Below are 26,178 nucleotides of genomic sequence, written 5' to 3'. Positions count from 1 at the left end.
ATCAATCCTTGGTAAGGTCCGGGACGTCAATTACAGGTTTAGTGTCTGAATCCAGGGGCATCAGACATATCTTTGTGATGGGTCTCACAAAGACTCCTTGAGGTGTTTTTAGTGTAACATCTCGTACTACTCCATCCGCTCCAGGGTGTGTATGCAGAATTCGGGCCATTTTCCATAAAGGTGGAGGTAAATGATCTTCCTTTAAAATCACCAGATCGTCTTTTTGCAGTGCCCGTTGAGTGCTGGTCTGCCATTTAGTTCTCTTTTGTAGTTCCATCAGGTAATCTTGCTTCCATCTAGACCAAAAAGATTGAATTAGCGAACTGATCCTCTGATATTGAGTTAGTCTGTTGTCCGGTATCGCCCGGACGTCTCTCTCAGGAATGATACAGGATTCAGTGCCTATAAGGAAATGGTTTGGGGTAAGAGGTTGGTAATCATGGATGTCGTCGGATAAGGAAGTTAATGGACGGGAGTTCAAACAGGCCTCAATCTGACAAATTAAGGTATATAAGAGTTCAAATGTTAATGAAGAATTGTTAGTGATTCTATATAAATGGAATTTTGCTGATTTTACTGCTGCTTCCCACAAACCTCCCTGATTAGGGGCTCGAGGGGTTATGAACTTCCACTCAATACCTCTGTTCACTAAATAATTTTGAATATTGTCGTTGTTTTCCCTCAAGCTGGTGTACAGCTCTTTGAGTCTGCTGCTAGCTCCTTTAAAATTACTAGCATTGTCGGAAAAGATCTTTTCAGGTTGTCCCCTACGGGATATAAACCTTTTTAAACTGTTCAAAAAAGCATTGCTAGATAAATCCGAAACTAATTCCAAGTGAACGGCCTTGGTTGAGAAGCAAATAAAGATACATAAATACGATTTTGCGAGGGAAGCCTTCCTCAGCGTCCCACTTTTAATCAGAATTGGTCCGGCGTAATCTATTCCGGTGATAGCGAAAGGACGACTCGGCGTAATTCTTTCGGGTGGCAAATTTCCCATGATTTGATGACCGGTTCGGGGACGACATCTAAAACATACAACACATTTATGTAATATCCTTTTAATAGTATTTTTACCAAAGATGGGCCAAAATTTTAATCGTATTTCAGCTACTCGGTTTGCAACGAAAGTAGCCCATCTCCTAGGTTGACCTTTCAGCCAGCACAACGTTATCATGGAGTCACACCAATAATGTGTGTCGATCTCCACTATATTTAGCGCTTGTTTTATATTTTTTATTAATTTCGCCAGTAGCACAGCACTACAAAGCTCTAACTTGGGCAGGGAAATACACTTCAATGGCGCCACTCTTGATTTGGACGTTATTAAATGGGAATGCCGCTTACCGACATGGTCCACTGACACCATGTAAACGCAGGCTCCGTAAGCTTTCTCAGATGAGTCGCAAAAACCGTGTAGTTGTAGATATGTAGATTGCCTGCAAATAATTTTTCTTGGTATTTTCAACACATTTAGTTGAATTAATTCTTGAAGGTAGGACCTCCAGGGTGCTAATATTTCATTAGGCAATGGATCATCCCACGCTGCTTTAGACTGCCATAACTTCTGCATTATCAATTTGGCTACAACCATAATCGGTCCTAGAAGACCTAATGGATCGAAGGTTGATGCGATGCAAGATAATATCTGTCTTTTACTCTCGGTTCGACTTGATGGTTTCATTATTACATAAGAAAAATAATCAGATTCATTATTCCATATTAATCCTAATATTTTCTCAGTCTTTGGATTGTCAGTAATAATTTTTTCAGAATTGCCTGATTCGGCAATCTTAGCTTGGCCCGACTCGGCTGACAACTCCAAGACATTGGACCTCCATTTCCTCAAGGTCATCCCCGCAGACAAAAAGATGTTGATTAGTTGCTCTTTTAACTCTCTACAGGATTCCATGTCATCTCCTCCGGTTAACAAGTCATCCATATAGAAGTCATTTTCTATGACCTGACTAGCTCTAGGAAAATTTATATTGTTATCCATACCAATTTGCCGTAGAGTTCTAGTGGCTAAGAAAGAGGAAGGCCCCAGACCATATGTGACTGTCTTCAGACGGTAATGCTTGAGCACCTCCTGCGGCGACTCGCGCCACACTATCTTCTGCAGGTCACGGTCCGCTTCACACACATTAATCTGGCGGTACATCTTCTCGATGTCAGCCGTCAGTACTACTTGATGTTTCCTGAAATGCAATAGTTGGGTGTATAAGTCCTTTTGTATAACAGGTCCTGTCATCAAGGCGTCATTGAGAGAAATTCCATTTGAAGTTTTGGCGGAGCCGTCAAAAACGACCCTCACTTTAGTAGTAGTGCTTGATTCTTTTATTACAGCGTGATGAGGTAAAAAATAGGATTCACGATCCCCCTTTGACTGGTCACACACCTCCATATGACCTAATTCCTCATATTCACGCATGAATTGTATATATTGTGTCTTCAATTCGGGATTTGACACAAATTTTCTTTCTATATTTTTAAATCTTTTTTCAGCAGTGAGCAATGAGCTTCCCAGCTGATCAATGCATGCTCGACGCGGTAAACTTACTACGTATCTACCGTCGTCTTGTCTAGTATGAGTACTAGCAAAACTGGCTTCACAAGCCTTTTCTTCATGATTTAGAATCTTAGTGGGATTAATCTCCTCCAATTTCCAAAATTTTTCTATTTGGTGACTTATTTTATTTATAGATAAATTACAACAATCTGATACAGGCCTTTGCTTTGGGTACATGTGGATTGGTCCTGATATGATCCATCCCAGTTGCGTACGTTGAAGTGTTGGTCCCGATTCGAGTTTCAATCTATCGTTGGTTAGGATTTCCCAAAAGCTCTCCGCGCCCAACAGGATGTCGATGGGTGCAGCTATATTGAAGTTCGGGTCAGCTAGCTCCAATCCTCGTGGTAACTTGAAGTCTTTTTTCGCCATTGTCACTTGTGGTAAATTTGTTGTAATCTCCTGTAAAATCAGACATGATATTTCACTTTTATAATCAGTATGAAGCGAATTCATCTCCACTGAAATTCTCTTTTTTATGTGAGTGATGTTATTATGGATCCCAGAAACGGGTTTGTTTATCAATTCACATGGTAAATTTAATTTATTAGCAAATTCTGCTCTCATAAAATTTGACTGGGCCCCTGAATCAATCAGAATGCGGGCTTTAAAAATTTTATTGTTACTACCCACAACTCCTATGTTGGCAGTTGACAATAATATTATTTTTTCTGCTTTATCCGATGCAGAAAAATTCGATACTGAAACCTCGTTATCAGCATCCATATTGGAGGCCTCCCGCAGAGGTACCTCATTGTGTAGTAAGGTGTTGTGATTATCTTTGCCACAACGCCTGCAAGAAAAGGTTGCCTTGCAACTCTGTGCCTGGTGACCCACCTTTAAACATTTAAAACAAGCTTGGATTGATTTCGTAGCATCAATCCTCTCATGTAATTTTAATTTCAGAAATTTTTTACAATAATAAATATGGTGACCTTTCTCGTTACAATAAATGCAGTTGTTAGCCTTTACCGCTAAAAATACTGATGAATCTTTTTTGCAATTATTGTTGCCTAGTTGTGTTTTATGTAAGCTAGAAAAATTTTTCTCAGAAGCGTTCATCAGTTCCAATACTTGGGCTCTAGCAGATAAACATTTTAAGAATTCCTTTAACGTCGGTAATTCGTCTTGTAATATATATTGTTCCCAATTTTTTCGGGTAGCTGTGTCTAATTTATTTGATATTATATAAATAACCAATGGATCCCATTGATCTACCTTGACCCCGATATTTTGTAATGCCTTTAAACTAACGTTTGTTTCATCAATTAGATACCTCAATGCTACAGGCTCTTCTTGTTTCATGTCTTTTAATGAAAATAGAGCTTGGATGTGTTTATGAACGGTAGTTCTTAAATTTGCATAACGTTCATTTAATAATTCCCAAGCGGAAATGTAATTTAATTCAGAAATTTCTAGATTAGCAATTATCTTTAATGCGTTTCCCTTTAAAGTTGATTGCAAATAAAAGAATTTTTGTACGTTGCTTAAATTACTATTGCTATGGACTAAAGTCTTGAAGGTTTCGACGAAATTAACCCAATTTTTCTGATCGCCATGAAATTCCCGTAATTGGAGGTTGGGTAGTTTAATTTCCACCTTACTTTGATCGACGGATTCGATCGTGCCTTTGGCCGTTGCCAAAACTGAGAAATATTGGTTTTCGAAAGCTTCTCGTTGACTATAATTTTCAATTTCGTCTGAATCCGGTAACATTTCAATTTTCTGTTGAACTGCTTCGAATTCATCTAACAATGATTTCACCCGCTCATATCTTAATTTAATTTCATTTACCGACAATGCATTTAAGGAATCCGCGAATCGGGTTAGTTTTCCTTTGATTACGCCGCGTTTGTTTATTAATGACTTCATATTTTCCATTTTTAATTATATTTTGTTAATATCGGTTGACAATTATTTTATTTTAGCAAACACCCGTTTGAAAGAATACCACGACAATCTTGACAATACTATTTGAGAACACTATTCAATAATATTATATTCTTATTTTCAAGTGGGTAGTGATTTTATTTATAATATTGACTCTATTTAAGATTAATCTCGTTTAAATTACATGAGACCTGAATAAACATAAAATGGATGATAGGAAGGAAAGCACTGAATACTTATCTCAGATTTGCGATGTGGTCCACTTTCCTTAATGATTTCCAGTTTCAATCAATTTTGTATCCTTTTGGCTGCTGGTTCTTTGTTTTTTTTTACATACAATCTCCTGATCGTAATCCGGTTGAAGGATCAAATGTTAAAAATTGGGGATGATCCTTTTTGAATAAAAACTGGTTTTCTTGATACCACTTTACATTTATTTCAAACTATTGAAACAGGTACAATATTTATAAAGAAACTGTGCGAATAACACTGCTACGATCGCTCTGACTTATGAGCTTGTTTATTATCGAGTTATTGTTGAGAAAAGAACGAAAAAATACATAATGCGAGCCTTTTTAAAGACTTCAAAACCCACTACATGTAAATAAAACACTTGTCATTGTGATGTCTAGCAGTAAAAATGAAACCTGCTATACCGACCAAATTGACACTATTTTCTAAGCAAGGACTCACACCATTTTGGTTAAACGTAGTAACTTCAAATTTCTAGACTACAGATGTCGGTAGCCTGCAAAATTGAACATAGCATACATATGGCTACAAACACTCGTAAACTGTTTTTATATTTTTGAAAAAACTTACTTAACACTTTTCGTCTCAGAATTCGGGAAACAAAATGAAAAGTGTTTGTCTCTGAAATTCGTATTTATAAAAAACAAAGATTAAACAAGTCCATGTAAGCACAATTGGTTCAAGTCTGCACCATATTTGTAAATCTCTTGTACAGGTTTGGTGGAACGTTCATGTTGAGCAAATGGGAGCAACGCTACGTTGCTACGTTGCTATCTCTTGTGAATCCCCATTTATATCTCATGCACCCTTATTTTTTTCTTTTGAAATGGACCATCTGTAGGTCGAAATCGACCTCTGGGGGTCGATAATGGACCACTGGACTGGGAATGACTGTTCTAGACCAATAAAGTTCCATTAAGTTAAATGTTGATTCCTGTGAACTGTACTCCCAGTAAGTTAACAAGTTAAGTTTACGTACCTGCCTAAATAATTTGTATATAGGTAGGTACTTTGATATATATTATTTTGTGATATTGTTTATTGTATAATTTTGTGTCATACATGTATTAAAAATTTAAAATGTTTATATATATTATTTGTAGAACCTACAGACAAGCCGTTATGTGTGACAGCTTTGTGGGACTGCATATACCTGCATCTTTAAAAATTTATAATAAATAAAAAAAATAAAAAAAATAAAAATGTCATTTAATCGGTATTAGTAAACTTATCACTGTAAAGTTCAAATTTTAAACAAGTAGTTTAACATTTAAAATACTTCTTAGTGACAGATCAGAACACCTAAAGTCAATGTTTTGAATGCCCTGAATTTATGTCTGAAACAGTTATGTTCATTCCAGAATGCCGCAAAACCTATTCAAAACAATTTAGTCATAAGAAATTTTTGTGAACCCAAAAATATAAATTACAAAATGTCAAAAACATTAAATAAAAATAAAAAAATACATGATATTATAAACAAGTTGAAAAATACACTTTTCGCGTGATTATAATATTCAAAGCAATAAAATAACGGATAATGACAGTATAATTTTCACAAAATAAAAAAAAATTAAGTTATCAATGTAGTATTGAAGTTATACAAACCAAAAATACCGTGTAAAATTAAATATTGAAAAAAGGAAGTCTTTATTAAATTATTTCATCACATATATGCTATAGCAATGAGCTATTGTACACAGTAAAAAATATTTTAAATCTGATTTTAAAAAGCAAATTTAAAAGTGAAATAATTGAATATTTTCGCGTGTCTCGTGATTTAACCCGTTTTAGAACTTTCACATGCAAGTGACATTTTGATTCCTAAATACTTACATAGTAAACGCCTGACATAATGAAAACATCGAAGTTGTCTTGAAACGAAATAACCTTTAAATTAACTTCCTGAATCATTTATTTATTAAAGAAATTTGAAGGTACAACCTAATTACTTTTGAATTTTGACTCCGATTGAGTATCATTTTTAATTAAGGGGGGAAAACTTTTACAATATATTAATTTTAAAAAGTCCTGTTGAAAAGTTGTTGATTATTTTCAGCTCACAGTATCAAATAAGTCTTTAATATTATTATGTCCCTCGTTAAGATTCTTTGATCTTTGGTTGTAAACAAAAAATAAGTGTTTTAATTATTATTGAGTTTTTTTTCGTAATAAAAAATGTTAAAGTTTTCCACAAAAAAAAACAACCTGAAAAATGTTGCTTTATGTATAATTACGGATAGTCGTTAGATGCGTCATTTTTTAATGGAACGATATTACTTTAGTTGGACATCTCAAATATCGACCCATATTTATTTACTGCCAGATGAAAGGAATTATTTTTCAAATATGGAAAATAACATAAAATTGGAAATAAAAAATAAGAAATTGAGGGAAAGTCGAGTAAGAAACAAGGCGTTAAAATCAGTATTTTATATTATTTATATCAAGAGTACATTTTTTACTTATGTGTTTTTCTTTTGTTTACATTTAACTGGAATCGACTTCAGGTGACGTTATTGGATGACTCCTCAAAGTATTTGTAAAGAATTTTAAAACCCCTAAATTTTCATGCTTTATTTGTTCCAAATAAGTGTCATATAGCATGATTGCTAGATTCAATTCAATTTTGTTTTGAAACACTTACGTGATAATTCGCGTTTGAGGTCGTATATCGTTTTCTTTTTGAGGTCGTATATCCTCTAGCTGAAAATATTTTCTAAAATTAAACAAATTTTGGCAAGCTAAATGATTAAAATTAAATGTTTTAAGTATTTTCAATTTAGGCTTCATAAAGTTTTCGTTAATTGCAGTATTCTTTCAGATGTCTGCTTTATCGCGGTATCCTATCACATAAAACTGAAAGCCTCTCAAATTAAATCAGTTGCCTACGTGGCAAGAGATAGGTGACTTTCATAGGATTGGACCAATTTAAATTGGGTTTAGTAAAGACTATTTGTGCCCCCCATATAGAGGGAGGGATTATTTTCACGAGTTCAAAGAGAAAGCACTTGTTTTTGTTTACGAAACATTTTACTGGACTTTCGAATTCCTCAATAATTACAAGCACCGGACCCTGAGGTCAAGTTCCGTAAAAGACTGAAATAAATAATTTTAAAAGAATTTAATAAACTGTATTTAAACCACTTTTTAATAAATAAATAAATACAAAAAATACATTAGTACTGACGTTCAAAAATGTATGTATTTAGGCAACTTGGTTACTACTTAACTACATTGATGGAATTTATAAAAGTTTTTGTTAAATTAAATTTTTTTTTTACAAACAAAATAATATATATCCCTGAATTGACAAGGCGCCACCTAGCGTCCCAATATTTTGCAGTTTTGTTGACCTCAGTCCATTGCAGAACTGATTTCGCGGAATTCATGCATTCATTTTTCATAGGCTTTCTCTTCGAGCCAGTTTCACAAAATTCGAGCAATTCATCAGTGTTAGTTTTCAATTTCTATACAGGTTCTATTCAAGTTCTGTTATAATATGATTATTGGCTAGTTTTTTTAACTATCCGAAACCATCAGAACTTGTAAATCAAGTTTGAAATTTTAAGAATTAATTTATTAGTTAGATAGATACCGTGTTCTGAAAAGATTTTTAAAAGAATGTTTACATTATTAGATTCGTGATATTATTTATTAAAATTATTTTTAAATGATAAACTAACGTTAATAAGACAAGGTTTTATGCATAGCATAAATAATAACAAATAATTATGAGCAATAATTAGTCATCCGAAATACTATTATCGAAATCGAAATATTAGTATTTCGGATAACTAATTATTGCTTATAATTATTTGTTATCCTTTATGCTATGCATAAAACCTTGTGTTATAAACGTTAGTTTATCATTTAAAAATAATAATATTTGACAAGTCAAAAATATTTCACCAATAAATCAAGATATCATGTCTCGACGCCATCTAGTGAGAAATTTAGCACTAACAAAGCCTTTCCTACAAAAATAAAGTTTGTTGTTTACAGGTGAATAAATGTAATAAGCAAACATAATAATTGTTGATTGAGGTAATAGTACATATTGAATCATTTTGCGGGTTGGAAATAAGCAGACATAGCTCAGTGGATACAGAGCACCTGACCGGACATCAGAAGGCACGGGTTCGATTCCCGTTGGCGGCATTTATTTTTACTGGGGAGATATTTTCAATTTGTATTAGTATTTCGGATGACTAATTATTGCTTATAATTATTTATTTAACCTTTTTATTTCAACAAAAAAACACGTTTTTTTTTCCAATAAAATCTAAATAAGTCTACTTTTCCTTTGGTAATAACAGGACGCCGCCTCCATTAATTCTGCCTCCACAGTTTTGGGGAGATGTGCCACTCTCTGATTCTCCTGGCAATGAATTGAATTATGCTTTTAGAAAGTGAAACCTGGCCACCTTACTTGGAGAAGAGGAGAGACGACGAGAACTCCCGATTGCCGGTCTCCTGAGATTTCCATGTTAATGTTAAACCATTTGACGGAGAAACTTGGAAGTTGAGTCAATAATGAAAAGACGCTGATTCACTCAAAACGAAAACTAAATTGTTGAGTTAAAAGTTTTAAAATAGAACGTCGAAAGTTTAAAGAAGAAGTTGACAAGATTGCCCGCTATGATTAATTTATTATTGTTTTCTTGAAGAGTTTGCAAAGTGAAAAATTGAAGATAGCTTGGTTTTTAAACGATTGACAACTTCCCAAGATTATTTAAAAATAATGTTTTACTTATTTCTAATTGAAAAAATACTATTTTGTAGCATAATATAAGATATTTATGCATTACACCCACAAACGCATCGTTTATACCACTTATTTATAGTGAGAAAATGTTACGAGTTAATAATCGAAATAATAATAATACTACTTAATGCTGTTAATAAGGTTTAATTGTAACCATGCAACAAGTGAATTAATATCATTTTATAGCTTATGGATACAAATGAGTTTAATATAATGTTTACGTTTATATAGTATTAGTCATACAGGCTATATACGTCATAATATTGAATCTCTTCATTAGGTAAATTCTTCTGACAATAATTAAATAATTATATCTGAAAAACGTTTGATTCCATTTTGAACTCTCTTCCAATAAAAGTTTTTCAACAAAAAAATCACTGATTGAAAAGTAATGGGATAGGAAACTCAATAATACCTTTTCAAATAAATTTTCTCCATGTATTAGAAGAGCTTCGTCGTTTATTTATTCACAGGTGAATCATTGTTTACCTTCCTTTCCAAAATTTTGCATTACACACTTTCACCATGTTTATCTTTATCCATTATATTATTTGGGTTTCGTAAATTCGGATCAACAGAACATCAAAATAAATAGGTATTAAATTGCTGCAGATTTGCCGATTTAGACCGGTATTTCTGTTCATAAAAAAAATGATGTGTTACATATGCATTTTTTGGTTTGACTGAGGATTGAACTTTCCTCCCCAGGGACTGGCTCTTAAAGGCAGTGAACTTCTAAACAGTCTTTAAAACATTGAAAACTTTTTTTTGTTTCACTTGGGATTGAACCTTTTTCCCCAGCGATTGGAATCAACGACGCTAACAACACAACTGAGCCAAATCCCGTTTGGGTAGGAGTGACATTTATTGAATTTAACATCATACATCTTCCGATTTCAGAAAAATTCATATATGCCCGCTTGAGCGTGCATGATTGCAACCAAAAGTTGATAGAATGCGATGTCATCGACAACGAGTTATTTGCCGAGGTGTAGCTCGATCCGATGTCTGAAAGTGGGTTTTTTTTTAAATTTTTTTTATAGTGAATACCTCACTAGAGTCCCAACTGCTCCCGTCTGGAGCCAGTAAGACTATGGCATCCCCAATTGGGGGATGTTGTGAGGCTGAAGGTAAGTGGGGAAGGGAAAGAGGAAGGTGGGGAAGTACCTGGCTATTCAGATCTAGTCACTAAACACGGCTAAAGCCATTTGGAGCAACGTTTCAATTCTGAATGGTGGTCTTACACCAGGGCGATACTGGTAGTATCTTCCACTCTGGAACGTGCCGCAAATATGCTATATATTATTTTAATTAATTAATTGTGAAATAACACAAATCAATCAAATAAAATTTGCGCACGCCGGGTTCGAACCCGCGACCTTCGGAATGGCAGTCCAATGCGTTACCACTGGACTATGCCGGCCGTTAATTTTCACTTCCCAGATTCCAATTCATTTACGCAACCATTCAAGAAAACAAAGATGGAATTCAAATAGATTTAAAAAAAGATTAAAGTCTCTATAATGTAGGCCCATGACAAGTCGATAATTTATTATATTGTTGAACTTATAAGATGCATGTACAAAAATACACCATTGAACAGGGGCTGTCGGGAATTTTGCTGTCAGTAAAAATATATTATTGTATTCTAAAAGGTTACATGTTTTCAACTTCATTAAACTAAGGAAATTGGCACTTCACTCCAATTCACTCTTTTCAGTTTTTTTTTTTAAATTTGCCGAAAAAGAAAAGTGTTTAAGATGACAGAAATAAGTTTTTTCATATAAGGCAAACTTTATGGTGAGTTTTGTCAACAAATATTCCAATTTTAGATTTTGAATTTAAATGTTATTTAGAATTTTACACAGAATAAATAATGAAGATTACAATCATATAAATATAATCAGGTAAAGTAAATTACTACAAGCACGTATAAATTGTAATTTTATCATCGCTGTAAATCTGGACTCTTTATCGATATTTATGATACGATCTTCTCACAAAGTCCTTAATGATGATTAAAACCCACGCTGTTTTACCTTTCAAAAGTGTAACAATTTCAGGACTCAAGTTTATGACTAACTTGTTAAATTTTTCATCTTTCACAAGAATTTTCATTAGTTCCGTTCATCGAAAATTCGAACAATTTTGGTTTATTGCGGTCGCTTAGAAAAAATAGTTTATTTTAACGTTTGGCGTTTTAAAAGCAGGATACGGAAAGAAAGCTTTCCAGTGACAAAGCAAAGCCATTAGCCCATAGAATAAATTCTGAAATTTGTTTGCTTTACGGAACGGAAAACTTCCCTGGATTGCCAGTTCTAGTGGAAACGCACTTTGTAGAATATGAAACGAAATCTAATGTTAATTACGATTTAATTCGAGAATACCAATTGCTTTACTATGTAGTAATGAGTTCTTACCTATATATTATGTGGAATCGGACTGTATAAAGCAGTAAAAATTCTCAAAAGTTTAAAGTCATTTTTCACCGCCTTGAGACGTATTTTAATTTTTTATTTAAATACCGCACAAAAGTCCCACCGTCTGTAGTCGAATGTTGTGATGGTCAAGGGAATGGTGAAGGGAAAAATATGGGGAAGAATAAGGTGGGAAAATATCTCAAATGGATATTCAGATCTAGTCACGAAATGTGGTAAAAGCCGTTCAAGCAACGTTTTGATTCTGAATTGTGGTATATAACCAGGGCGATACTGAAAGTATCTACCATTCTGGAACTTGCCGCAAATATAATCTACATTATTTCTTAATTATTGGGTTATGAAATAACACAAACATATCTAAAAAAAATACTTCTGTACGCCGGAATTTAAACCAATGACCGATTTGGAATTTCATAGCAAAAATAATTGGCTACATAATATTTCCGTCATCGTGATTATTTTTGGGGTTATTACGCCATTTTATTATTTCTCCTTCTTTAGCCAGCGTTTCGGATAGTGTTCAACGTCAGGGCACACGGAGAAAAAATACTGATATGAAATACTATTAATTAATTAAAAATCTTGTCAAATTATTCGTTGTCCTGTTGAAAACAAGACTGCAGGCAGACCAGTCAGACCAGGCAGACCAGTCAAAAGCGAATGTTTTCTGAGGACGGCGGAATACACGTATATACAAATTTTGGTAATAATATTATCACATTTGATTATGATATTTATGCATTAAATGAGATTAAAAGAATTTGGCATTTTAACCTAGATCTCTCATTCAAAATTTATGCGTATTAGATCTGTCAAAGAGTTTATATATAAAAATCCAAAAATCAGTCATTTTAAATACATTTAGGATTACAAAAGATTTTAAAAATATTTATACTGAGGGATCGATAGGATTTATAGGTCCAATTAGAAGTTCTAACGAGCCGAACCCTCTGATATGAAAATATCTGGAGTCGGTGAATTTTTTTTTTAAATTTCTTTATTGGATTAAATAGGTACAGTTATAATGTATACATATTACAAAGTTTTTTTTTTTAAATATCAGAAAGAGTAAAGTAACACACCTTTTCTTTGAGCAAACGCTCGTGTTAAAAGGGTGGAGAAACGTAATTAATTACTATTTTAACAATGTTATTATTTTAAACAAAGAAAAATAAAATCCAATTTACAGACAATTGTTGTAAAAAAATAATAGAAAAAAGGAGGAGAGAAAAAAAGAAGAAAGCAGAAAAAAGGATATCTAATATTATTTTAGAGAATTATGATATTATTTTAAAAGTTTAATAATTAAAGAAATACTGCGGAATTATATTCTTAACTGTGTTTTTGGATTTCAATACATTTTTTTGTAATCTTACATCTAGAGGTAATTCGTTAAACCATTTCACTCTACTGTATTTATAAAATGTTTGGGCTGTGGTGGTTTTGCAGCACGGGGAGGTTATAGAACCTTGCACATTTGGTATGTTGCTGCTTGAAAAAAGTATTTGGTTTTCGTTGTTGAAAGAATCTTTATGAAATTGTAAAAGTGATGTTTTTTTAAATGATTAGAATAAATAATTATTTTCCTATTTGCTCAATGGTGAGTTGACATGTTGTTCTTGTATTTTTTTGTATTTATTATGCTTATGTAATGCATTTGCATAATGTGGATTGACTAGATGATCATTTGTGGAAAAGTGTGTGGAAGAGTTTAGTTTTTCCTGTGGGAAAGATTTAACCCGGACATAAAGTCGGAAAATATACAAAAAAAATATCAAGAAAGTGGCGTGCTGTCACTTTTTTATCAGGATCATTTTTCTCCGTGCAGAAGGTTGGATCGTGGTGAGGTATATTTTTGAGCAAGCGATAATCCTGTTAATTTGTAGTTGTAATGGTGTAACTGTCTAATACGTCTATGTTTATGCAGTCTTCGTGGTAGCCAAAACTTATACTTTTAGCCGTTAACATCACAAATAATATATCATTATGTTTAGTTTTAAGGTCATTTTATAAACATCAAGCACAAATCGTCAATCTACTTTGCTAATATTTCTTTCCAAATGTCTTTAAAAATTTCCATAAAATCTTTTACTTCTCCCTTTACATGAATGTTGGGCTTCCGGAGACTTTTTGCTAAACTGTGTTATTAAAAAGTGTCAAATTTGTTCTTCCACAGCTGTACAACTTCTTCAATGCTCTGTTAACCCACATGCCAGACTCTGCCTCTAAAGCTACTGGTTCCAGCGCCACGTCACGCTCGTCTTCCATGGGTAAGTTTTTCATTCAACCAACCTAAACTAACTTAATCAAATACATATAGATTTGGCTACAACTTATCAATTTTGTTTCGTTCTAATAAAATATTGTAAATTCGGTTCGTGTTTACGCCGTCCAAAAGCACACGTTGTTCCAAATGGAAAGAAAACGAGCAGATTTTTTAAGAACTAAACATTAATTTTCTGGTTTTTTGTGCTTTCTAATGCTTTTAAATATAATATTATAAATCAGTTCGCTAATCATTGATGGATAAAGTCACAGATAGAGAATCTCCAAGCATAAACCCAATCTTTTCACGAATTCTAAGAGTGGAATAAAAAAAGGAGAAGAAAACTTGCCTTAGATTAATTTCAGTAGCAACATAAAACAAATTGTTATCAAATTATAAAAAATTGTGGGTGCGGTGGTTACATAGAAATTAAGGGGAATTTATAACAAGAATTTTAGTCGTACTTATTTTAATTAGTACAAATTTTAATAAGTAATGGGAAGTTTCTAAAAACCCTTAATAATTCGCAGTGTTTCGCGTTTCTAGCGATCCATGAAGTTGTGAATACTAAATATGAAATATTCCAATTTAATTAATTTCGAGGAAGTTTAAAGAGACGATATTGTTGGGGAAAGTTTAGTTAAAGGATTGATTCCACACCTAAGAACTCAATTTTTCCTTTCCACTTGCCTAAGGTGGATTAATTTTGCCTTTTTGACATAAAACACTAAGTACTTGTGCTTGTAAATTACTTAATTAATTGATAACCAAAGTTTGCTGAAACTTTCATTTTCCATTTGAACTTTAAAGGTGCTTCTTAATAATAAAACGTTTTAGTAAATAATCGGTTTCTGGAGGTCTAGCACAAGCAATACAATATTGACAAACTTCGTCTTCTATGATCAACTAGCGATATTTGCGAGCACAGTCAGAATATGACAACGACAGTCGGTATACAAAAGCCGCTGCTTTTCGCGCGGCCCCTCAAGATATCGGATAAACTGTCAATATGAAAAAAAAAATTTGTGATGTCTTTGGTTATGCAAAATAACGGGCTTATTTATGAATGGAGGTTATCTAACTAAGTGCTCAGAAATCGTTTACATGGTCCATAGACTTAATTTATTCATCTATTCAATCAATTGATTCCATTCCAACTTGGAGATACAAAAGTGTTAGTAGTGACTAAAGACCTCATGAACAATTCAATTCCTTTTTGTGTGTCAGAAAGCAAACGCGGACTGCCAATGTAAATAAAAGTTATAATTTTTATTCGATATTGTCAATTTATTAGTATTTTTAACTTTTCTGTATCCATTTAAAGTTTGGTAAACTCATAGACAGATGCACCAGTTTTGCCATCGTATATCGATTTGCATTATCAATGTCGGTCTGGCTATCAACAGCGCGACCGTGCTCTGAAAATCGATATAAAATCATCGGTAGTTACGCTCATCGATTCGATATTTTAAAGTTATCTATTTCACTGTGCTAGACCCCCTGATCGTTAAAACACATCGACTGTAAAAAGGAAGAGAGGACTAATTCACACTCGCTAAAGAACTAAAATGTTATTATAGAAAAAGTTTATCATCATCATAATTATCAACGCTACACACTGTTGTACATCCATACCGGGGTAGGGTTTGGCCTCCTGACGGTCCATCGCCAGTTGTCTTTAGTCTTCCGTCCTTGCAAAGTCCTTACCATCCTGATCCTATCCTGCTCCAGACTAGCCACCTCTTATTCCGTTCACCTCTGGGGCATACGCTTGGTCATAAATTTTGGGGTCGAAAATCATTTTTAAATAAAATATACTAGGTAAAGCACTCATATGCAAAATAAAATTTACATGATGGCTATCATGCAAAATGATGTACTTAATAAACGTTAGTGTAATTTATTTTAGCCTCGAAGAAGGTGTCGAGATAAAAGGGTATTTCCTCTGCTCTTTGTAATCAATGATAATGTTGTCTTATCATTCACCAAGGATAATTATCATGTTGCAAATATAAGTTTTTTAGAAAAAGATAAAAATGCAGAATATTTTTTAATTGATTGACTAGAATTTATTGTGTGTATTATAATATTATTATAATTCACTAGGTGTCAACCGCGCAGATACCGTAACGCGGAAATGGTATGAAATAAGTATACTATTTTTGTGTTAATTTTGCTCACAATTATTCAAATCATTGAGTATATTTTATTATGTTCTAAAGCACGCCAAATACACGAAAAGTAAAATAATTTCGACGCACACTTTGACAATCCATTGTGTTCCAGAATAGAAAGTTGATGACCAAGTGACCATTTGCAACCCGAAAAGTGGCCTTTACCATTTAATCAGAAAAGGCTTTTGATAATGTCCGTTTCCGCGAATAGTTCGGGAAGAGTTAGTAGATCATGTCAAACGGTGTTTCCGGTACAGCCGGAGGTAAATTACCGGCTTACAAGCGCCCTCCGCGTTGTGTTGGCGTAACTTGTAATACGGGTTAAGTCAACACTGGCTGTTTTCAACTTTCGCAATTTGTTGTACCGCGAAACTTGCTTAACTCTATGAAAATTCAGTTTTCAAACGAAAACCCTGTCTTTTGGCAAAATTTGCTAAATAATATAAATTGTGGTCTTTGGAAGCTCGCAGTCAAAGCTTAAAACTGTAAAATATATTTGGTTATTTTGAAATCACATTTGTTTAATTTTAAATAATTATATTATTATACAACGGTGGCCTTATAAAATAAGAGGCTTAAATATTCCATTATAAATACTGAACAACGTACGAGTTGATTAAGTATTTTATTTCACAGGATCAAATTTTTGCGGATTATACTCAATAGTCTAAAATCTCCACAGGTTCTCGTGGTATTTCGGAAGCATCTTATTTTTTAGCTTAAATATAAATATTAGGGTATTGTAAACTATTCGCTGTCTCAAACTTAACATTTATAATTTTTTCTGCATAATAATTATCCTAGAATAGGTACCTACTATAATTCAATACTGCTCGCATACCTCTATTTTGAATTATTTGCGATTTCTTTAACTGTGTTTGATTTCACAAGAAAATGACATTAGAGCAGTTATTTAAATGAGATGCTACTATACTATTATTAACTAATTTACTGGTATTTACATATTATTAATTTCTTATTTTTCTTTAAAAAATAACCCTTTCGCCATTTTCTTAGCTAATAATTCAAAGTTAGAGTTAAGTTTGAGTCGATTGTCCATTATAATGCCCAAGTATTTCATTTCCTCTACTTCCTCTATTTCTTCGTTGTTTATAATAATTTTACGTTCGAGTCCGTTGAAGTTTTTTATCTATTACCATGTATTTACTTGTTGTTACATTTAGTTTTAATTTTTTATCTTTAACCACATAGATATTTGTTCCAGATGGTACTATATTTTGAGCATAACTTCTTCAAAATTATTTCCCGTTAAATATAAAAGCGTATCGTCTGCAAACAGTTTGATTAATCAGTATTTTAAGCACTGCACTATATTGTTGATATATAATATAAATAGTAATGGCCCCAATAAAGATCGTTGTGGCACTCCTAGGTTCACTCACTCACTGTTCCTCCGATATTGCGTCTCCAAACGTGGTTTTTTGTTTTCTGTTTTTCAGGTAGTTTCTAAGCCATTCTAGTTATTTGCCAACTATTCCCATATATTTTTAAGATACCATTAATTAGAATCGTATTTTCACATCCATTTTTTTGCGTCATGTTTGTAATTACTTGATATTTTTAAATATGCTTTGTGCATTAAATCGAACAATTAATCTAACGATGATTAAATTGCATTAATATAAAAATCACAAAATCTTTCGACCGACTTCCGCTTCCGAGAAAGTATTTTGTTGTTTTATGATTTCCTTTTATTGGGTTCTCAAATGTCAAACTGAATAAGTCTCAATGAATATCAATCCGACCGTTTCAAAGTTGATTAATAATATCCAATATTATGTTTCCTGCGTAAAGATAAAAAATATTTTATTTTTATCAAATTAAAGCTGGTAAACATTGTCATATTTATGGACACACTCGAATAAAAAACACCAGGACGGGTTGTTTCAAGAAATTTGAACAATTCGTCAAATTTCAAAGTTAATTTTCAAGTTCAGTGAAAGTTCTATTCAAATTATTTTACTATTTCAATTCTGAAAGAATCTCGCCCATAAGGATATAATAACAGAGCTTTAATAGGACTTTCACAGAACTTGTAAATTAACGTTGAAATTTGATGAATTGTTCAAATTCTGCGAAACTATCCTTTGTTAATGTGGTTTTTTAATAATAGTGTCATAATCTTAAATATACGTTTGGTATTCAGTCATACTAATATATTACTTAGATAATTTTCTCAACATGGCGTCTATAGAATTACATCATCATTATGATGAGCGTTAAGAATAAAAATCATAACATCTTATTTTATTTTTAATCAAATTCTTTGAGGAGACATTTAAAGGTTGGAGCAACTTACAATATGCCTAACTCGAAAATTCCTTTAAAAAATATAACATTTTCAATAAAGTATTTTCTTTCGTGCATCCACCAGATATATTCACTGCTTTTTTAAACTCAAAAGTTATCACTATTTCATGCTTTTGATTGTATTTATTAACGCATTTTGAAATCGTTTGAAATCTACTGTTTTGCCTATCCTCCATTTTTATGCACTCATCTCTATTTAATATGCATATTTTTTGAGATTCGTTTTGCCTTGTATTGCAAGCTTTTAATTCTAACAATACTTATTACTAACTTTCCGCTCCCACATAAAAAAATAAACATAATATACGCGATAACTCGGGTACGGCAACTCATAAAAATTATCTTCACATTTACATTTTAATGTAAAAACATACACTTTACTTTGTAACTCACCGATTTAACACAAAAATACATTTTAATGTAAAAACATACACTTTACTTTATAACTCACCGATTTAACAAAAAAACACGGAAATAATCGATTATACGCTCGAGACCAGACAAAATAATACATCAGTTACAAAATCAGTCAGATAAGAGATTTATTAGAAGATTTCCAGATTTTCATTCAGATTTATGATGACGTGAGTACTCGTAATTTTGTACCACATTTGGCACAACGTCACTCAATGCCTATTAATATTTCGTGCCGAATACGGCATTACGTGACCCGAGGGGAAACTTAAAGGTTGACTTCCCTTATTCAAGCAATTATTAGACAACTCGCTCGTCCGCGCATGCGCCGGCATGTCACCCGTCACCCATGAGAGCTACCTACTGCCTCTCAAAGATATTTTCTCAGCATCAAATCAAAAACTACAAGTTATCTCTATCCACAGTAGTGTCCTGATTGTGCTCACAGCTTGCTACTAACCTCATTGTAAGGGTGTGTTATTTCCGGCTTGTTACAGATGGTCTGGATGTGCGTTTCTCAGACGAATCGGATGATGCAGAGGACGACGGAACGGGGGCCCCGGACCGCTCCTACAGGGGGCCCCATCTCAACTTCCCGCTGCAGAGGAGGGACCTTGACGTGCTGATTGAGACCTTCAGGAAGAAAAAGGTAATACTATAAAAATATAGATTTAAAAAATATATTTACGACGGATGGAATGGCTAATAGAGATATTGAAAGAAGGGTAAATACAAAAAAAAACTCAATTAACCTGGCGTGGGTGAGGTGAAAAATTATTACACCACCTATGAGACGGGTAGGAGATACCCGAAACTTTGATACCAAATTTTGGATACTTTAATTGTGTATTAAGTATTTTTTATTACTTGGGATATTAAAAATATAACACCTACCACGAGGTCGGTGTGACGTACCCCAGCCACCTTTCCGCAATTGTATCTCCCCCCCACTCCCCTCAAGCTATCATGGAAATAAGAACATTAAATTATCTGAGTTTAAAAACTTCTCGGGTATGACATACCCGACCTGACTCGCACCGGTTTAATGGAGGACCAAACGCTCTAACAAAAAATTGTCCAAAGAAGCGAAACTAGCATTCCACAGTGTAGTGCTGGTTCCTTCCCTGGTGAATGACAGCAAAGCATGGAACAAGCAGAGGAAGGAGAAACGTAGACCGAATGGCATAATAATGAGATCCCTGAAGCGTATGTGTGATAAAACCATGTAGATATAATCGTGCGAGAAATGTGGAGATTTGCAAAGAATTATATGGTTTGGATATTTAAATCGAATTAACGAAGAAATGGGAGTAAGGAGAATTCAAAACGCGAATGTGAAAGGTAGAATAAGTCGAGGACACCGAGGAAGAAATGGCATGAACAAATTAACCAGATATTTGAGTCGAGCAGTATGTATGAACCGATGTATGAATATGAATGAAGTAAAAAGTGTATGCCAAGACCAAGTTATTTGGCGGTTCTTTCCCTCTGCCTAGCCCTGAGGGAAAAGGTGTGATGGTTATTTAGTTATATGTAGATCATCGGCTTATAACTAAAAGCCAGTATACGCTGGCGAGATATTTTACATAGAATGATTGTATTCCTGATCCTGGCTAAAGTCGATAATTTTTGGCACACTTACTGGAATGTTCATTGTTCAGGGTTGAATAGATGAGTAAAATGGCTTCAATTATTTTCCATGACTATGGCAAACTGTGATTGCACCATTCTCCCATTTTTGCTGGATTAAAAGCTCAAATTATAAAACATATACCTACATATTTGTTGAAACTCCCGGTGACTCATTAATCTTCAATAAAACTCCAGGATCAATAACAAATTTGCACTTTTTATTAATACCTAATAGTTGAAATGAGCTTGGACACTTGGGCAGCCATGGGGCCAGGGCCTCGATTCTCGACAAAGTCAAAGAATGACTTGACTTGTAAGTATGTACCTTCGACGAGACAAAAGAATAAGATCGTCGACCAATGTATGTTCTTTCGACGGCTATTGCGTGTGGCCTGGATTGGAGAATCGATACCCAGCAAGCGGGTTTAGCAAGCGGTAGTGATGATTCAAGACCCTTGACCTTTGGTAGCAATAGTACTTATCTATCCCTGAATATCTAAACTATCGACAGCTCTATATTACTGCTACAAGTTCCATCTAGGATAGCACCTCAACTAATATCTGGGATACCACAATATTATTATACATGCTGTCTGGAAACTCGTACTACAAGCGGGAAAATAGTTAACATTTCGTTTTCGATTAACCCGAGCCGACTTTGGATATTCTTGGATAAACTGAAACAAAAAAAATTCCGGCAATACTACAAGTTGAACAATCTCCGGTTGAACAATCTCATTTTTTTTCTTCTTTTAAATATCTATTAATTTCTGTAAAAAATGATTCTTATGTCGTTAGTCAAAGTTTTTCACACAAAATACTTTTATATCTCTTGAAAACAGAGATTTGCAAATGCCATTAATTTTTGTTTACTATGTTTGTTTAACCGGTATTCTACAAGAAGCGCGGAAAATGCATGCGAATAAATGTTTACGTATCGCTTTCATGGCTCAAATATTTCCAAAAGAAAAGCTTCAAATGTTATGACACTAAAACTCACCGTTCACTCGTATATATATATAATAGTATTTTTTCTTAGTGGTTGATGATTGATTGACTTTCAAAGTAATTTAGACTGCTTTCTCGCCAAACAACCCTACATTTCACCCCGAACTTCTCTAAGTTTAAGTACCTACTAATAATATATTTAGACTCTCCGTAATGACAATGATATAAAATGCGGGAAACATTTTACACGGAGATATTTTCTGTGATAAATTATTGTTTCGTCTTAATTTAATGCCAAGTGAATTTATGGTACCTCTTATAATAAATAATATGATTTTGAAAGTATTAATAAGATTTACTACGAAATTCCAGGCCAGAAATACAAATTGAAATATACAGGGTGTCCGGGGGTAAAGAGCGCTAACTTCGTGAGGCGATCTACATGATGGTATAAGTAAATTTTTTCGAAATTCCAATGTTTATGGCACACAAAAACATTTTTCAATAAAAGACAATTTATTTTTCCATGCTAAAAATTTAACATTTTAACCTAAAAAGTACCTTAAATAATTGAAATTTCGAAAAAAGTTTACTTCTAAAATCATGTAGAAACACCCCTCAAAATTAGCGCACTTTACCACCGGACACCCTGTATTGAAAGGGCTGCATTCAACGAACTGAGGTGATAAATGGTTTAATTCGCCCAAAAGTTATTTCACGTATCTCAGATGTTCTTGCGTAAAAATATTTATGTTCTTATTTATGAAAATGTAATATAATATTTATGGTCTTCCATGTGAAAATTCACGTTGGAAACTAGTTGTTTTTACAAACAAGATATAAAATCGAATGTTAAAAAGTTTCTAATTTTATACAAGTTTAAGATACTTTATTCTTAATTAACACAACAAGAATTGGCGAAATCTTCGAAGAACGTGTCAAGCTGTGGCTCGCGAAGAAAATCAGTGACCACGAACCATCGAGATAAGATCACATTATTTACGTGAACTGCTCTTAAGACGTGCAGTGACCACGAACCATAAAGATAAGATAAAATTAATTATATAATGTGTATTCTTATTTTACCCAGAAACCAGATGTTATGAAAGTGTTGAATACTTATTTTTAATCTTTGTACATAACTGCATAATTGATAGTCCATTCCCCCTAAAATGTTACGGCTTATATGTACGTGCTTGAAAACTTCAGCCGAGGTCGTCACCATGACTTGGTCAAGATACCACACTGCAGAACACAGGGTCTAGCACAGCTTAGCCTGACAAGGGGGATGGTGCTATTGAATGAAATTTATAAAAGAGTGGATTAGTCTTTATATAACTTTAAAACTTTTTGTATACCTGTCTTTCAAATTAAGAATATAACCATACACCCCTCATATATAAGGGCGCAGCTTAATTATGGGGGTACATCTTTTATATTACATAAAATTATTATTACACTGTATTACTTTTTTGTATATGATGTAAGTTACATCAATTATTAAAATAAACATATTTAAAAAATAATCTCGTACTGAACGGTGATTGATCTGCATTAAAATAAAACTTATGGGCATATATTACGTTTGCTTCTTAAGTTAAAATACAATTGTACACCATTGTAATGTTTTCTACTGCCTTAGATTTTTTTTTAAATTATAGATTACTATTTATAAATTCTTCGTTTGTTTTATTTAAAAATCAACACTGAAATTTGAACAACTTCAATGTTGATTTTCAAGTTTCGTGAAGTTTCTACTCAAGTTTTGTTATTATATCATTATTGGCCAATTGTTTCATATAAATTGAATTATAACATATCTTGAATAGAACCTTCACAGAATTGAAAATCAACTTTGAATACTGATGAATTGTTCAAATTTTGTGAAACAACCCGTCCTTAAATAACATCATCTTTATATTTAAAATAATTTTTGTTTGTTTGTTTGTCCCTATAGACTTAAAAATTACTGGACCGATTTCTAAGAAAATTTCAAAGTTGGTTCTTATTAATGTGTGTTTAGAAAATGGTTTGAATGTAAAATCTCAGCTGGACGTAAAACAAAATGAAATAAAAAAATTAAAAATGTTTAAAATAAAATAAAACAATAATTATTACTTAAATTTAAATTAAAAATTATCATTCAAAAAATAAAAATCAAAACAAAAGTTAAAATAAAAATCTGTTCCAAATTTACCATGAATATCAAAAAACAGACAGTAAATAAGTAAAATATTTTTGAATACATTATTTGGTAGCTAAGCCAGGTGAAAGAGGAAAAATATAGAAAGAAGGCATGCAAAATACTATATTTGTCAGCGTGCAAATATTTACACAATTCGTATTGAGGTTTAAAGGTTATCTGATTTGTTTTTGCTTTACTTCGAATCACCCATCTCAATCAACTTACTCTTTGGATAGTACGGGAGGTCTAATAACAATTCACCTGAAATGTAGCGGTTACAGGAGTAGAGCGTCCACCGCATTATTTCGTAGGACAAACTCGTTACTCGTGACACTACGTCATGTAAATGCATTGTGGATTTTGGTTTGAATCCTGACACCCTCTCCGCCTTGTTAACAAACCTTTAGAGAACTTAATGATTTCAAATGTAAGCAGGACAATATACACATGCGCAGGTACTGTTGAGTTACTAAAGGTGTTGAGTTACATCCAAATCCTGAGTTCTTTTACAAAAGTTTTTATCCGTATTTTGACAACCGAATGTTTCGTTTTACAAATTTCATTTGTATGAATGCCGACACGCCTCTCAGGCTGGGATTACTTGAACTGTTGCAATCATTCGATTTTCGAAATACACAGACTACTGCGTTGTTTTGTAATTTTTTATCCTTGAAAACCTTGCAGTCACTGCTTGAAGCTATCGATTTCGGCTGCTGGTAACAGTTCGTGTATTTGTTTATACGCCTACAAAGGCTTTTACATAAAAGTTATATAAAGTGGAGTGTACAAAGGAGGATATCAGGATTATATAAGAAATAATAACAGTATGTAGATGTAATCTATCTTAGTAGGTACAATATAGATTTACGAATACCCATATATAAAATAAAACTGTGATTAAAAGGTATAATGGGATTACAAGTTTTAAAAAAAACTAAATATGAAACAATAATAGTAAAACGTAACAGTAACATAAAATAAAATAGAAACTAGAACAATAACAACGCTACTATAATTTGTAGGATTCAACAAAGTTCTGTTATAGATTACGTTTAATTTTATAAATGGTGTCATTAAATTTATCAAGAATACTAGACTAAAACTATTTCACAAACCTTTAGGACAAAATCTGTTTTTTAGTCTTATTAGAAACTCTCACTCTTAAGTTCATGACAATCAAAACCATGGTGATGTTTTCTAAAACTAGTTGGCTTAGTGACGCTGAATTATACGGTACTTTAGCTGAATGAATAGGCTTTGTCTCAGAAATCCTAATTAATTTGAAGAGTAAAATATATATACCTAAATGAAATTTTTTAATTTGTTTTAAACCATTTTATTGAGTTATATAGGTCGTCGTCGATAGTGGAAATATAAACGAGTGTAAAAGTTTATATTTCTATTGTCATTGCAACGAGTCGAGTGCAACCGAAAACCGATAGACCTTTATAACTCAATAAAGCGGTCTAAAACAAAGAAAAAAATCATTTTTATAATGTCAAGGCACAAAGTGTCTGCTTTCTACGATAAAAAAAAGTTTTTTGTTTTTGACACAAACCAATAAATTTAATCTGTGAATTAAGGAAGTTGAGGGATATTAGAAAATGTTTTAAAAACCATGCATTTTTTTATTGTGATGTCGCCTAAGAGTCCAAACTGCTCCCAACCATTTTAAACCAGTAAGACTTCCGCATCTCCAATTTATATGTTATGAGGGTAAAGGTAGTGGGGAAGGGAATGAGATGCGCAAGAGGTCGTTGGGGGAGTACATCCGTTCAGATCTGGTTACTAAAAAGAGGTAGAGAAAGAATGGTGGTCTTTCACCAAGACCATAATGAGAGTACCTTCCTCTCTCAGTATCGCCCTATATTAATTAATTAATTGCAAAATTAATAGGAGATATTAACCCACAATCTTCGTATTCATATTTGAAGAGAGGATTACACCTCGTTCGCGTAGGCCGTCGTAAATTAAATAGGTACACCATAGACATATGAATATTATGTCTGTGAGGTACACACGTTTTAAGAATCCCTGTTCCAAATAGTGGTCATTCACGAAATGCTGCAGTTAGTTGGCGGCAGGCCACGGCTATATTTGATGTGAGATGTATTTATAATCCCGTCACACTAAGTATTCCGAGAGTGTATGGAGATAGATGGAAGGATTCTTCAGAAATATTCCCTAACCAACACACACAATTAGTCTAATAATAGCATTTATTAATATTTAATTGACAACTTTGGCATGTTTGGGTTATTGTGTCCTTCATTAGGGCAAATGAAACAGTGATACCGTTCTGCAATCG

At 33.1% G+C, this 26,178-nt stretch overlaps 1 protein-coding gene across 1 annotated transcript in view; it reads left to right on the top strand.

Moving 5' to 3' along the window:
- The window catches only part of rdgC (retinal degeneration C), a 204,252-nt gene that overhangs the window by 14,035 nt on the left and 164,039 nt on the right, over positions 1–26,178 (top strand). Inside the window, exons 2-3 of the mRNA XM_089631830.1 lie at positions 14,097–14,190; positions 19,603–19,754. Coding sequence (XP_089487956.1) covers positions 14,097–14,190; positions 19,603–19,754 — 246 coding nt within the window. The remainder of the gene's footprint in view (positions 1–14,096; positions 14,191–19,602; positions 19,755–26,178) is intronic.

The sequence above is a fragment of the Hesperophylax consimilis genome, chromosome 5 (genome assembly GCF_061612785.1).
Source record: "Hesperophylax consimilis isolate HC1 chromosome 5, BYU_Hcon_1.0, whole genome shotgun sequence".
Classification (NCBI taxonomy): Eukaryota; Metazoa; Arthropoda; class Insecta; order Trichoptera; family Limnephilidae; genus Hesperophylax; species Hesperophylax consimilis.
The sequence above is the reverse complement of the archived record's forward strand: the minus strand, read 5'-3'. Positions and strand labels throughout refer to the sequence as shown.